This window comes from Tenrec ecaudatus, chromosome 1, assembly GCF_050624435.1.
Source record: "Tenrec ecaudatus isolate mTenEca1 chromosome 1, mTenEca1.hap1, whole genome shotgun sequence".
NCBI classification, from domain to species: domain Eukaryota; kingdom Metazoa; phylum Chordata; class Mammalia; order Afrosoricida; family Tenrecidae; genus Tenrec; species Tenrec ecaudatus.
The window spans coordinates 220056990-220071899 of NC_134530.1; the positions used below are offsets into that span (position 1 = coordinate 220056990).

Here is a 14910-nt window from a genome sequence, read left to right on the forward strand (position 1 = left end):
GTTTTTACTGGGGTATCCAAGAAACATTTATTGAACATACAAGGGAGTTTCAAAAAGTTCATGAACAAAGTCCATTATCCATAAACCTGATGAGGCCTCCTTGTTGTAGCTGTAGCCCCTCATTATCAACATCGGATTATTTGTTCAGGTGGCATGTTTGTGATGTTTGAGCTACTGGATCTCATTCCATGGAAGGACGTCCTTGTTTTCCTAAGTGAAAGGTAACAAGCAGAGCTCACGCCTGGAATTAAGGTCACTTGAACTGGTACTAACCAGGGAGTCCCCTTTCCTCTCTCTCTGTGAGGCTGATCACAGAGCAGAGTTGTAAATGCTCAGCAGTTTCGGTGACTCTTCTTTGTGGATGAACACAGCCCCTTGGGGAATACGTCTGGAACTTCACAGTCTTTTCCCAAACAAATATTACCATGAATGAGAGCTACTGCTTCCTCATACAAATTATTACTGGTTGGACGTGTGTAAGTCTGGCTCAGGGAGATAGAGTGTAGACTAGAATCCATTGTAGGGGTTGACTCGTGCTAGGATAGTCTTTGAATGTTTCATTATGTATATCATCATTGAGCAGGTTTTGACCATCATTTTTGACTCCGCGTCTCTAAGATGGTATTTTGCATAACAGGAAAGAACTGGAGTGTTTATATTACTCATTTTGACAGCGCTGCCCTGTGTCATTAGGGGCCGTCCAGTCCGTTCAGACGCATAGCAGCCTTGTGCTGCGCAGCAGGAAGCACTGCCTGGTGCTGCCCACGCTCCGTCGTCGTCGTTCCTCTGCCTGAGCCCATGGCGTCACACCAGCTCCTTGGGGACCTATGCACAATGTTTAGATAAGATCCATCACTGGTCATCGTGTCATTTTCTAATTTAAAAATCTCATATTTTGCACTCTTATTTTAGAACTTGAACTTTTACAAGAGTGCAAATGGATAAAAGGCCACTTAATTGGCCCAGGAAGAAGCCGAGGGCATTTGATTTTATATTCTGTGATGACCTTTATTGAACTTAGTTTAGTAATTTTTCCTCCAAAATGAAAAAAAAAAAGGTCTAGAGTCTGTTTCTTCCTCATTTTATTTTGAGTTGTGGCTTAATGCTAGTTAGGTGGATGTTTTATATTTTTATTACCAGTAAGAGTTTAATTTAGAAGCAGCAGATTGACCCAGGGGTATAACATTAAGTCTAGTTCTGTAGTTTATTGGGATGCTAATTTATTCTGAGTTCTTGAATACATTTCATTTTCTTTCTTCTTCCTTTAGAATTGTACCCCTAAAAGACCTTATATCAGTGATGAGGTAGGAGAGACCGGAGCCTTTATTTCTAAAGGGCATGCTTATTGATCGAATGAGTGTTTCTGAACAGCCCAGGTGACTCACAGAGGTGAAGGAGATAGCACTTTGTAGGAGGGCATTCATCCTTGCTGAGGTAAAATGATAACACGGAATGAAGTTTTACTTGTTTTTTCCTAAAAATGGTTTAGGAAAGTAGTCTCACTTAGCAAAAATATTTGTGTCTCTTCTTGGAGAGCCTGATTACTTTCTAGAAACAAGAGTCCTAAACCACATCCTACAGAAAAGGGGAGAGGTGGGGCCTGTATCATGAAGTGCCAGTGTACTTGATCCAGTAAAGGGTGGGGTAGATGTCAGAGCAGTGATGTCCCTGCTCACGCAATGCAGGCACTGTGTGGAGCCAGTAGGGAAAAGACAATGTGTCAGGGCACAATCGCTGCCCTCAGGTAGCTTTCAGTTTGTGATCATGGTTCCACTGGGATATGAACATATTATGACAGAGATTGGATACCCATGGAACTGCTGCCTGCATGGTCAGTGGTTCAAACCCATCAGTTGCTCTGGAGGAGTATGATGAGACTGTCCCTGTAAAGATTTTCAGCCTCAGAAACCCTATATAAGGTCACTGGGAGTTGCAGTTGACTCGATGGCTGTGGACTTCAGCTTGTTGCTTGTTTTTAGAGTATGGGGTGGGGTAGAGGTAAAGGGAGGAGAGAGGCAATTCAGTGGGTGGGACCAGGAAAAGGCTTCATGAAGTCAGAGTGCTTTCAAGGGACCAGGAGAGATGGGCAAGTTTTCTGTGAGGAAAAGAAGAGGGGAGGTGTTTCATCCAGACTGAGGAAACGGCTTGTAGATGAGACCTCAGTGGACTGGATTTGCGTGTAGTAAGTGGTTCTTTTTGGTTGGAAGGTAGGCTACAATCAGTCTAGGAACTGTTGAGTGCCCCAAAATCAGCCAGTGAAACTCTATAAAATAAACAAAAACTTATGAATCATAGCAATCAACTCTGCAGCTGAGTATAGGAATGGCTCAGACTGAGCAGCATTCCCTTCTGTTGTGCCTGGGATTGCCGTCATTTGGGGGTCTATTTGATAGCAGCTAACAACTTTGTAAACTGTTTGCATTTTGACTTTTCAGTGTCGGGGAGGTGTAGCTTATTATTTCTTTGTCTTGAGAGAGACAAACCAGAAGAGAGAAATTACTGATTTGTGAAGTTGAAGGGGCAATTGATGAAGGGAGGACTGGTACTTGATTAGCTCAATTACACAGATGCAGGGATTGAATAAAGTCTGTTTTTCTCTGAAACGGGATGCAGAAGAGAGATGAGTAAAAATGGGATGAATTGTGAATTCCATTGTGTTTTGTAAACATGGAATTGAGCTATACATCATTGAGGCCCTATTGTACCCAGTACTAAGCACTGAGAAGGCAAAAACATCTCTTAATTCCGTCAGTATTGATTTTTTCCCTCTCCCCTGTCAATTCTTTGAAAACAATGGCTATGTATTATTTCTCCCCCTCTCCCCGGGGTTAGTTGCTAAGTGTAGACTCTGAGTCATGGTGACATTTTATATAACAGAATGAAGTGTTACTTGGTCCTACATAGTCTTCATGATCCTTGGTGCTTTTAGTTCCTTGTTGAAGCTAGTGTGTCAGCCCAACTCACTGGGGGTTTCCCTTGTTTTAGCTCCTGTACTGTCTAAAAGATCAATACCTTGAACACATAGTAGGAGACCAGTACATAGTTCTTGAGCGCGTTGAAGTCTGATTTGCATGGTTTCCCTCGCTCTGAGAACTTGACAGTGCCCTCTGCACTGTGGGAGCCCTCACTGGCCCCAGGGGAGCTTGGTCAGGTGAAAAGAACTGCACTTGAAGTCAAAAGACTGGCCATGTGCCAACTGCGTACTTTCAAGGAAATTTCTGAACACGTATAAGTCTCAGTTTCTTAAAGTGGATATAATTCCCACATTGCCTGATGTGTAAAGTTGGCTCATGCTGTAATTTATGTAAAAGCACTTGGAAATCAAAAGTGCGGGTCTGTTTAAGGCCGGGGTCCTCAAACTTTTTAAACGGTCCAGTTTACTGTCCCTCAGACTCATTAGAGGGCCAGACTATAGTTTAAAAAAAACACACCTGTGAACAAATTCCTATGCACACTGCACATATCTTATTTTGAAGTAAAAAAACAATCAGGGCAAAAACATCCAGCAGGTTGGATAAATGTTCTGGGCGGGCCGTAGTTTGAGGATGCCTGGTTTATGGAAATGGTCAGATTTTTCTCCCTTCAGGATCAAGCATTGTATTTGGATTTGAACTTAACTGTTTAGCATTTTAATGCTGCTGCTTCTTCAGTAATTTAGTTTCATCTTAGAGTGCAGATTTCGTGTAAATGATTGGTTTGTGGAGGCATAATTTAGGTGAATTAGTGCAAACTTGAATGCATGCTTTCCCTCCTTTATTCTTAGTCACAACACTACCTAATAAACGCCAGTGTGACACTGGGAAAGCCTTGCTTCTTTGCATAGTTTCTGGGATTCTCATTTATTCCCAATATTACAAGTACAGTAAGTTATTTTGGAAACCGATGTTTGGACCTTGGGGGATGAGTTTTGTGGCCTCTTGCCTTCTTTATGGTGTTTAGAAAGTCTTGCTATCCACTGGGGACGATGGAGCAGGTGTTAGAAAGATGACAATGAAATAAATCCATCTGCGGTATTCCTGCCAGGAAACAGGGAAGTCCTAATTACCGAGGGCTAATGGACTTATAAATTAATAATGGAATACCTTAGCTGAGGTATTCCATATTTAAAACTCCTGAACAGAGGCATTGTTGTGCATCACACACCAGAAGCATGTGTATAAATTGATATTAGACTTAACAGATAATATTGATCCTGGATCTTGTCTGTACAGATACTTCATTAGCCATGGAGCCAGTGTGAGTATTGTGAATAGTGAAGGTGAAGTCCCTTCTGACCTTGCAGAAGAGCCAGCCATGAAGGATCTTCTACTGGAGCAAGTGAAGAAGCAAGGTAACCTAGGGTGTCGGAGAGAGCCACATAATCAATCCCTTTGCTGTGTATAGCTTTCCTCATCTGACAGGAGCGGCTAAGATCTAGCAGCACATTGCTAGTCTTCATTTGCGTCATAACTCACACACAACCCTCTGTAAAATGCCAGTCATTCCTTGACTTTGTTGCTGTTGCTGTTCAGAGGTTGTCTACCACCATATAGTTAGGAGTGGTGTGCCAGTCTTTGACGATGCAGATGATGCATTCTTTGATGGTGTACTCATAGGAGCCTGAGTGTTTCTTACCATGTGCACATTGTCTTAGCTGGTACTCATCATTGCAGACTCAAAGACAGAGATGCTATATAAAATTGAGTATTGACTAGATTTAGTTTAATACTTATTACTAGTTTATAACTATATATTGCCATCCTACCTGCATATTACCTGTACTGGTGTTTGGGCGTGAGACTCATCTGCTGTGAATTGTTGTATAGCTCCAGTCACTATACTTCCCCACATATATAAATGAATGATAGAAGTCATTTGTTTTGGGGTATTTTCTCCTGCTGAGAACTGAGTTTGACGCTGGGGAAAAGGGCCCAGTGGTTATAGTTCTCAGCTGTCAACCAAAAGGTGAGAGGTTGAACCCAGCTGTGGCTCTGTAAGAGTAAGGTGTAGCCTTGTGCTTCATCTATAAAGATGGATAGATAGCCTTGGACCCTCCAGGGCAGTTCTGCTCCGTCTCCAGGGTAGGTCTGAGTTAGAATGGACTCAACAGCAGTTTGCTTTGGAATTAGGAACATTATTCTGGTAGTTGGTTGAAGCAAGAAAGCTAAACTTTAAGAATTCTTTTGTATTTTTGGACCACTCCATTTCAAGAAATAGGGCAAGACTCTTCTACAAAAGATCACCGAGTTCCTTTACTTAAAACATGTTGGGAATAGTAGTAGACAGAGATCTTAGGAAGTATGTATTGACACCATTGTAAAACTCCGTGGACCTGATTTGTAGTGATTTTTTAAAAATTCTTTCTGTTCAGCTACACTATAACACCATAATCCCAAAGAATTAGCCCTGATGGGCTTTCCTTATGTGATTCTGTAGAATAAAAAAACAAAACCCAAATGCACTGCTGACCCAGAACTGCCCCTGTGGGTTTCCAAGGTTCTAACTAGGAGAGTAGACAGCCTTGCCTGTCTCTCCGGGAGCAGCGGTGGCTTCACATCGCTGATGCTCTACAGTCAGCAGCCCACCATGCAGCCACCACCCTCCAGGGCCTCTCCTTTAACATCGGGGCCCAGCCCTGCCGCCCCATTTTATTTGATTTACATGCTTGGCCGAAGCTGCTTTTGTGCTGTTAGAGCCGAGGTGAGCAGTTGTGATAGGCTGAATGACCTACAAATCTGCATATATGTAATTCCTGGCCCTTGATAGAAAGCATGCCAATCCCTGCCTTAAAATAGTGATGCACCTGGGCAGGAACTGCTTATGTCTGTTGCCTTCCCATGTATAGTTTTTGCACTCTGTTGAATCGAAGAAATGTATGCCTAGTATACTAGCTAGTCCCTAAGACTTGCTTTACAACTTCTTTATATTTTTCCTCTTTAACAAACTGAGATTTTAAAAATAATTTTCATTTAACAACCTTTTTCTATTTTGAGTGTTGCCTTTTTGTAGATAAGGAGCATGTTCTACTGGAAGAGTTAATCATATTTACTCTTCCCAAATCAGACAAGCATTCCTTCGGTAGGTCTTAGACTCTCATGGAAGGGAGCAGACCAAGGTTTACAATGGGTCTACCATGAAATCACTAGGTCTGAAGTTGGGGCCTTTAATTATTTTTTTATCAAGGCAGACATTCACCTTTCTCCCTTACCAGCTCACATGGTGGAGAGTTGTTAGTTAGAGAGAGAAACCTATAAAATTTCTCTATAATGTTTCTTGGGGGTGGGGTGGTAGATATATAATTCCTCTAGGAATAGGCTAGTTTGTAAATCTCTTGCCTTCCTACCTGTGTAATACCCATTCTGATGTTGGTGTGAGATTTATCTCCTATGAATTATGTAGCTCCAGTCACCATTCTTCCCCACACATATAAATACATGATAGAGGTAGTTTGTTTTCAAAGGTATATGTAGCAGTTAAATAATCTCCTGTCAACTTGAACAAAGGGGTGGAGTCTAGCCTGTCATTCAGGTTATAACCATTGAGGCCTCTCTGTGGGCATGGTCTTCTCCTGAGGATTCTGGGAACTCCTGTCTTCCTGGAGGCAGGACACAAGTTCTTCCTGCAAGGCATTCTTGTTGACAAGCCATATGGAGCATTGCTGATGGAGCCAGAGTCTTGGAGCTGGAGGAGCCATGTGGACACCTACGCCAGTGCTGAGATGCTTCCACCGCCACTGGTTCCACAAGACTTTCCACCCACTGACCTGTGATCTTCCTGCATTTGGTGCCATTTCATGTGTTGCGTGAGTCTGAAGAGGAATTTATAAACTGGTATCAGACATATGGGTTAATATTGGACTTATGAACTGGATCTGGACTGGGTTAGGATGTTTTCTTAATATACAATTACTCTTTGTGTAAAGTTCTTTTTTATGCACATATGAGTGCATGTGAATTTGTTTCTCTAGTCATTCCGGACTAACACAATATATCACATCATAATGTAGAGCTCTGGCAATTAAATCAGCCCAGTATTGGTATATCAATAGACAGACCACTGGAAAAGAATTGAGAGTCTAGCATAAACTTGCATATATGTAGCAACTGTTTTTTTTCTTTTTAAAATCATTTTATTGGGGACTTGTACAATTCTTATCACAATCTATCTATATATATATATCCATTGTGTCAAGCACATTTGTATATTTGTTGCCATCATTCTCAAAACATTTTCTTTCTACGTGAGTCCTTGGCATCAGCTCCTCATTTTTTTCCCCTCCCTCCCAAACCCCCTTCCATCATGAACCCTTGATAGTTTATAAATTTTTTTTTTCATGTCTTACACCGTCCAATGTGTATTCTAAGCCCATTTGATGGGGAAAGAAGAGTCTCATCATGTCTCATATCATACACAAAAACATTAAAAATCAAGTAAGGAACTAAATTTGCATATTAAAACCATATATTCTTAGAAGAAAAAGCAGAGGCAATACTATCAGGCCTAACTTTCAACAATGGATATATGATAAAATTATCATAATAAAAGCAGAAGTGGCAAAAGACAAACAAATGGGACCTCATAAAAATTAAAAAATGTTTGCTCATCAAAAGACTTTACCAGAAAAAAGTGAAAATATAAGTTACTGACAGAAAATATCTTTCCATTATCTCTTAATTCCATTTTTCCATGAACTTTTTAGACGAGATTGGGCGTGTTCAGGGTGGTATGGTTGTAGACTCGTGAACTTTTTAAAGCACCATTGTATATCGGGAAAGAATCTAATAACCAAAATATATGTAAAACTTAGCTTAATATCAAAAAGACAAATAACACAGTCATAAAAAGAGCAAAGGACTTAGACAAGTCACCAAGGAAGACCATGCTCATTGCCCTCAAAGATACGCAGTCAGAACCACCATGAGAGAGCATTTCACTCCCACATAAACAAAAAGTAACCAAGGTTGACAAAGATGTGGGAACTATATAGTAACACTACCCATTGCTGGTGGGAACTTCAAATGGTACAGTCATTGGGGAAAATAGTATGATGATACCTCAAAATCACTAAAACTAAAATTATTCACAATAGCTAAAAGATAAACAACCAAAAAAAAAAGATAGAAACAACCTAAATGCCCATCAGTAGACGACTGAATAAACAAAATGTGGTACGTGCCTACATTGGAACCCACTACTCAGCCAGTAGGAGAAAAGAACTCTGAACACCCAGCTTTGAGCCACTTTATTCTCGCTAGATCCCCTGATGATACTTTGCTTTTCAAGGGGTTGAACCAGAATGAACCAGTTTGAAGTCCTGATTGATTCATGTAGCTTGGATGGAACTTGCTAAGTGAAATAAGCCAATCTCACAAGGACAAATATTGTTTGACCTCATTTATATAAAAAGACAAGAGGAAACAAGTATCTAGAGCCCAAAAGTTTTTGGTGGTTACTAGGGGCAAGAAGGCAAAGGGGGTGATTGATGATGATGGGGAAATTGCACTGATAAAGGGTAGGGCTGCACAACTGATTATTGTAGTTGCTGTCACTAAGTTGTACCCCTATAAGAAATTGAATTGGCTAAAGTATACCAGCCATATTTACAGTGACAGCAAAATAAAAAGAGTAGTTACCAAGGCTGCTTTTGTCCAACCAAACCCCTCTTGGGACTTGGTTTCTTGGTTTGGAGCGCTGGTGTCTCGATTTCCTGGGACATCCCATGCATGTGCTCAGTGCTTCTGTTCCACCCTCTATTTCGTTGCATAATGCTTGTGTGGGGAAGTGAAATTTCTTAATATGGCTATTCTATCCGTGTCTTTGTAACTTTCACCAAATGATTGGAGGGTATTGCTACTACCTGGCTTTGAGTCTATTCCCACTCAGCTGGACCCTGTGTGCTTGGAACAAAACACTACCTGGTTCTGTGTTATTCTCACAGTTATGTTTGAACCCATTGCTGCAGCCACTGTGTCAGTCTATCTCCTTGATGGAGTGGGACATTTGGATGTGTGAAACACTGAGATTAGTGGGTAAGAATGAGGCATCTCAGAAGCAGAAGGAAATTATTCCTGGGAACATCAAGGAAGAAGAGCCACCAATGGACACATTTGAAATCTCTGTCTGAAGTGTTGGCGACAGCAGAGACCATGTCATGCTACAACCAGAGGCCAAGGCAAGGAGACAATGAGACAGAACAGGAGCAGTGCCAAGACTACGAGAGTGTGAGGCACAGTGAGAAGTAGGCTTCCTGGGACCTCATGGTTGAGGACCAGAGTGAAAGATTTGGCTGCTGGCTGAGAGGCTTTGCAGTGCACTAATGACTGTATCCTAAATGGGTTCTGATCCTGGCTTGTGGTAACTTCCCTAATAACCCCCATAATATCGAGTGCTGTCTATGAGTTCTGCGTGGCCGTTGCAATGAATTAGATAACCCAGCAGAAAAGTGGAGTGTTATGGAAGGATCAGATGGTGTTAGAGTAGGGTACAGGGGGATGCCTGACCTCTCTCTTGTGGCAGTCGACTTAGGGCTAATGTAGAGTCAGAGTCTCCTCCTTTATGCAGCCAGAAGAAGTCAGATATAGCCTCCATGCAGTTTCTTCAGATTGAGATCTTAAAAACTTACAAGGGGCCATCCAACACACAACCGTTGGCCACCGTTCTGGATCAATAAGGAAGGAAATTCAGAGACAGGAGAATATGGGAACACAGAAAACCATTGCTATCAGGTTGATTCCTACTCATAATGATCCCAAGTAGGATTTCCAAGACTACAGATCTTTACTGGATCAGAGAACCTCATCGTTCTTCCACAGTGATTGATGAGTTTGAACTGTTGACTTCTTAGAACCCAAATGCTTAAGCCACAGAGCCAGCAGGACTCCTTAGAGGATCTGGAATGTGTGATGGCCTCCGTGGACCACTGCCTCCTTTGCCAGGAAACCTGAACGCATTGGGGGGGGGGGGGGGTCCAGGCTACCACTACTGAACATTTTGATTAAAGATTCAGTAGAAGGATCTCTATCAGAAGAGAGGAAATGCAGAACAGAATTTGAATTTTTCATAGATTCTAGATTATCTGGGGTCATGAGAGGGTTGATGAATCCCTGAAAATATTGCCCTGAGGTAATATTTAGCCCTTAAACCAGAAATGTTCTGTTAAATAATCATAAATGGAACAGCAGTTTAGCCTAACTAGTAAATAAAAGTCTCCCTGGAGCATTATGCCCTTTTTATTTTTAACTTTTTATTGTGAGTTGGTTTACAGAGCAGATCCTTAGTTTTCCTTTACATTCAGTATATTTTTGTATTCAATAAATTTCAATTGTATTCATACATACTTTGCTTCATGTTATTGATTACAAGCCTCAAATGTACATAACTTATCCCACTTCCTCTCTGTGTTCCCTGTTCCCATTCCTCCTCCTTTCCTAACTTTTCTAAACTTTGTCCTTGGGTAAATACTGCGCTTTTGATCTCCCATGCTTGGTTATTTGAATGAGTGTAATGTCCTTATTCCTCGTATAGATTTTTGTCTGTTGTGTGGATGAAAATTGAGTCAAAGGGGCGAATTCCGTTCCAGGTGTAAAGGCTAGTGTGGACCATAGTCTTAGGGGTTCTACCTGCCTCTCTCTGACCTGTAAACATGATTGTTTTTTAATGACACTGAGTTTTGTTCTATGGGGGAACCATCTAATGTGATCCCTTTCTGACTGGTTTGTAATAGGAGTAGCTAGTTCTTTTGGCCTCGTGGTTGAGAAGGCTGATAATTCACATGGTCCATTGGATTAATTACTCCCGTGTATCTTCAGTTTCTTCACCTGCTTTGTCCCAGATGAGAGAGACGAGCAGTTCCATCTTAGATGGTAGCATACAAGCTCTTAAGACACCAGTGGCTGCTTAACACAACAGGCTATAGAACATTGTCTTTGTGCACTGTTATTGCAGTTGACCTTGATGTTCCTGGGTCCATGGTCCTGAGCCCCCAGGCCCAGCAACTGACTCATTCCCTCAAGGTGTATAGTTATGTCTAAGAAGATTTCATAACTTTGTCCCTGGTACATACTGTATTCTTTTAGGAACTGTCCCTATGGGATCAAATTTTTAAAATCATTTTACTAGGGACTCATACAGCTCTTATCACAATCCATACATACATCCTTTGTCAAGCACATTTGTACATTTGTTGCCATCATCATTCTCAAAACATTTGCTTTCTATTTGAGCCCTTGGTATCAGCTCCTCATCCCCCCATCCCCCGACCTCTCTCCCTTCCTCAGGAACCCTTAATAATTTATAAATTATTATTATTTTCCCATGTCTTACACTGACTGATGTCTCCCTTCACCCACTTTTCTATTGTCCATCCCCCAGGGAGGGGGTTATATGTAGATCATTGTGATCGGTTCTCCCTTTCTCCCCCACCTTCCCCTTACCTTCCTGGTATCTCTACTCTCATTATTGGTCCTCAGGGATTTATCTGTCCTGGATTCCCTGTGTTTCCAGCTCTGATCTGTACCAGTGTACATCCTCTGGTCTAGCTGGATTTTTAAGGTAGAATTGGGATGATGTTTGTGGGTGGGAAGGAAGCATTACAGAACTAGAGGAAAGTTGTATGTTTCATTGGTGCTACACTGCACCCAGTCTCCTCCCTGCGACCCTTCTGTAAGGGGATGTCCAGCTGCCTACAGATGGGCTTTGGGTCTCCACTCTGTACTCCCCCTCATTCACAATGATATGATTGATTGTTCTTTGATGCCCGATACCTGATTACATTGACACTTTGTAAACTATGGGATCAAACCAATGACAGCAGCAGGAAAACATGGGATAGGAACCTGAGTTTATGTAATGAGGGAGGAACAACTCAGAGAAGTAGACTAAGAATGAATGCACAAGTTGAATAGTGTCTTTGTGTCATTAAATTGTATGCATTCCAGACAGTGTATGTTTTCCTGTACAAATTTCACCAATCACAAAATGCCTAAAATTTAGAGAAAATGAACTCAGGAAAAGCTATAATGTATATTATACCTGAGTCAGGATTTTTTTTTAATCCCAGCCTTAAGGTATAGTGATTGGAACACAGCAACAGAGGCAGGACATCAGAGTGCTTGTGCCAGCTTTGTCACATATATGTTTATGACTTTGAGCAAGATGTTTAACCTTTCTATGATTATTTACTCGTTTGTTAAATGGGAATGGTAATGTCTACTATATTTACACCCAAGGCATTGCTGGGAAATTAAACAGTATAACATGTGAAAGGACTTTGAAAAGTACAGCTCTGTACAAATATTATAAGATGAAACTTGTGGCCCCTTTGTTCTATTGGAAACCATTTTCGATGTGCTTCTGTTTTGGGTCTGCGACTACCTGCTCCTCAGCCCACAGTTCAAGTCTGGTAAGACCACCATGTGTGTAGAGGTGCCATCGCTCCTCTGAGAGTGCATTTGATGATGGCACTGTAGCTTGTGGTTATATTTATGATGTGTTGAGTCCTGTCGGGCTCAATGCTGGCTGTGTGGGATCTGATTTCTATAGGTGCCGATCTAGAGCAAGCAAGGAAAGAAGAGGAACAGCAGATGTTGCAGGACGCCCGCCAGTGGCTCAACAGTGGGAAAATAGAGGATGTGAGGCAGGCTCGCTCTGGGGCCACCGCTCTCCACGTGGCTGCTGCGAAGGGCTACTCCGAGGTTCTCAGGTATTGTCCATTTGCATCACTTAGAAGCTTGGCTGACGGGGTGAAGATGAGTTGGGTTTTGGAAGCAGGGCATGAATTAACTTTTCAATTATGGTGTGTTCTTCTTCTTCTTCTTTTTTCTCCACTCGTTTGTTTCCTCTCTAGTCTGGGAATCTCACATATTGCCGGTATTCATCTGTGGATGATCCCTTTCCCTCCCACCATACCTCTTCTCACCTACATGTATGATGTAAGACACAGTTGAAGTACTCTGGCCTAGACCACCTTACAAGACCTCTTCCAACTCTATGATTTATTATTGATGTTTCTATGAGTGGGAATCGACTCAATGGCAGCGAATTGAATTTTGGGCCTCTTCGGGCTTAGATAATTTCTTTGGGTTTATTATATTAATTCATATAAACCCTGAGTTTTCAATCTGTTGAGCTAAGAAAGTCAAATTTATACGAGGGTTTTTGACTCGACCTAACGGGACCCTGGTGATACAGCAGCAAAGTGCGTGGCTGCTGACCAAAGGCCAGGTGTGTGAATCCACCAGTCACCCCACAAGAGAGCGATGGGAAGTCTGCTTCTGCAAAGAATTCCAGCCTTGGAGACTCAATGGGTCAGTTCTAGTCTGTCCTATAGGGTCACTATGAATCAGAATCAGCTTGACAGCTGTGGGTTAATTTTATGTGTTCCATTTTTTCCTTCCATCCACACATGATTTATGTCGTGCTTAAGGACTTAATGATGACAGGCTTTCCCAAAGGAAAAGGTTGCTAAAAAGCCTTGCAATTAGAGTTGTTGTTGGACTATTTCCATTTCTTCCTATTCCACCAGCGATGGGTTTCCAGAGGGTGTGGCACTCTATTGGTGCTCTCTTTCTGCCTGGGAATGATGTTCACAGTCTGCTCAGCTCTTTGAAGGTGTCTGGAGGCCCGTGTTATAGATAGCCTCAACCAGCCATGTGCAGTTTAGGGCTCCAGCAGTCACCAGGCTCCAGGAGTTTACACTTTCCTCTTTTGTGCACACAAGCTATGCTATAGTTGTGTAGTTAGTAAGAACCTCTCATGTATTTCTGTCAAGAGGGCGGTATGAGGGCTACAATAAACATACGGTGTGCTGGAGCGACTGGAACGTGCTGAGCTCTCATTTTGTTACTTCTTTCATGCACTGACAAAGGGGAAATGCAGCTTGTGTTTGTTGTGTGACTTGGCTAATTGAATTAGACATTGGTTATTCTCAGGTATCAAAGACAATTCTTTTGACACACTCTTCTTTAATGGTCTGATACGATGTGTGTAGGAGATGCCATGTGGCCTTTTGTAGATGACAGGGAAACATCATTTATACTTGGTCCTCATAGTCAGATCTACAAAATCCATGCTGTGCCCTAAGGGTCAAAGACAATTACAACCCACCCGTGGCCTCCTGTGCCAAGATCTGAACTATCCATTGAGCAATGGTTTATTTGATAGAAAACTAGTAAAGAGGAGATAAACGTGTTGTTTGGGGGTTTCTTCTCAGACTTTTAATTCAGGCTGGCTATGAACTCAATGTTCAGGATCACGATGGCTGGACCCCACTGCATGCTGCTGCACACTGGGGCGTGAAGGAGGCCTGCTCCATCCTGGCGGAGGCACTCTGTGACATGGATCTCAGGAACAAACTGGTGAGTGAGTGACCCTGGAAAAGGGCACAGAGCTGGGTGATGACCGGGCCTCCCACAGGCTGGGAAAGGGCCAGCCTAACTGTCTTGGGGAGATAGCCGTCCCTGGTCGCGATGGTGTGAGATCCCTTTGCCCGCCTTCCTCCCCAGTTTTCAAGAGAGGTTATGTTTGGTGTATTAAGTTAGCTCCATTGGCCTAATGTTCTCATCCTATTTAAGTTGAATACTCGAAAACAGACAAAAAGGGAACAAAAAAGAAAAAGTACTGGGCAAACATGAGTTTCTGCAGTCTAAGGCCATTGTATGTAGTGACGTGTGAAAAATGTCATGTTATTTTTCAATTCAAAGACGTTTGTCAGCTGAGCTCTATTCATATGCACTTAAGGACCCTTGATCCTTGAGGTTGGCTGGACATACTATCAACTCAATCTCGTGTCGGACAGCTCAGAAACCCTGGAACTCCAGTCTTCTTGTTTTCTAGGCATCTAGAGGCGGATTAGCTAACGCTCGTATCTGCCTCAGTTTTCTCAATTCCTTTTCCAACTATACATCAGGCTTATTAACTGTGCTGATGTGTCTT

General features: G+C 42.1%; 1 protein-coding gene across 6 annotated transcripts in view; it reads left to right on the plus strand.

Annotated features, from left to right (window-relative positions):
- Window positions 1-14910, plus strand: part of PPP1R12B (protein phosphatase 1 regulatory subunit 12B) — a 261922-nt gene that overhangs the window by 74682 nt on the left and 172330 nt on the right. For all 6 annotated transcript variants that reach the window (XM_075528922.1, XM_075528929.1, XM_075528946.1 and 3 more), the window contains exons 3-5: window positions 4212-4330; window positions 12520-12679; window positions 14189-14333. In XM_075528922.1, the coding sequence (XP_075385037.1) occupies window positions 4212-4330; window positions 12520-12679; window positions 14189-14333 (424 nt within the window). The remainder of the gene's footprint in view (window positions 1-4211; window positions 4331-12519; window positions 12680-14188; window positions 14334-14910) is intronic.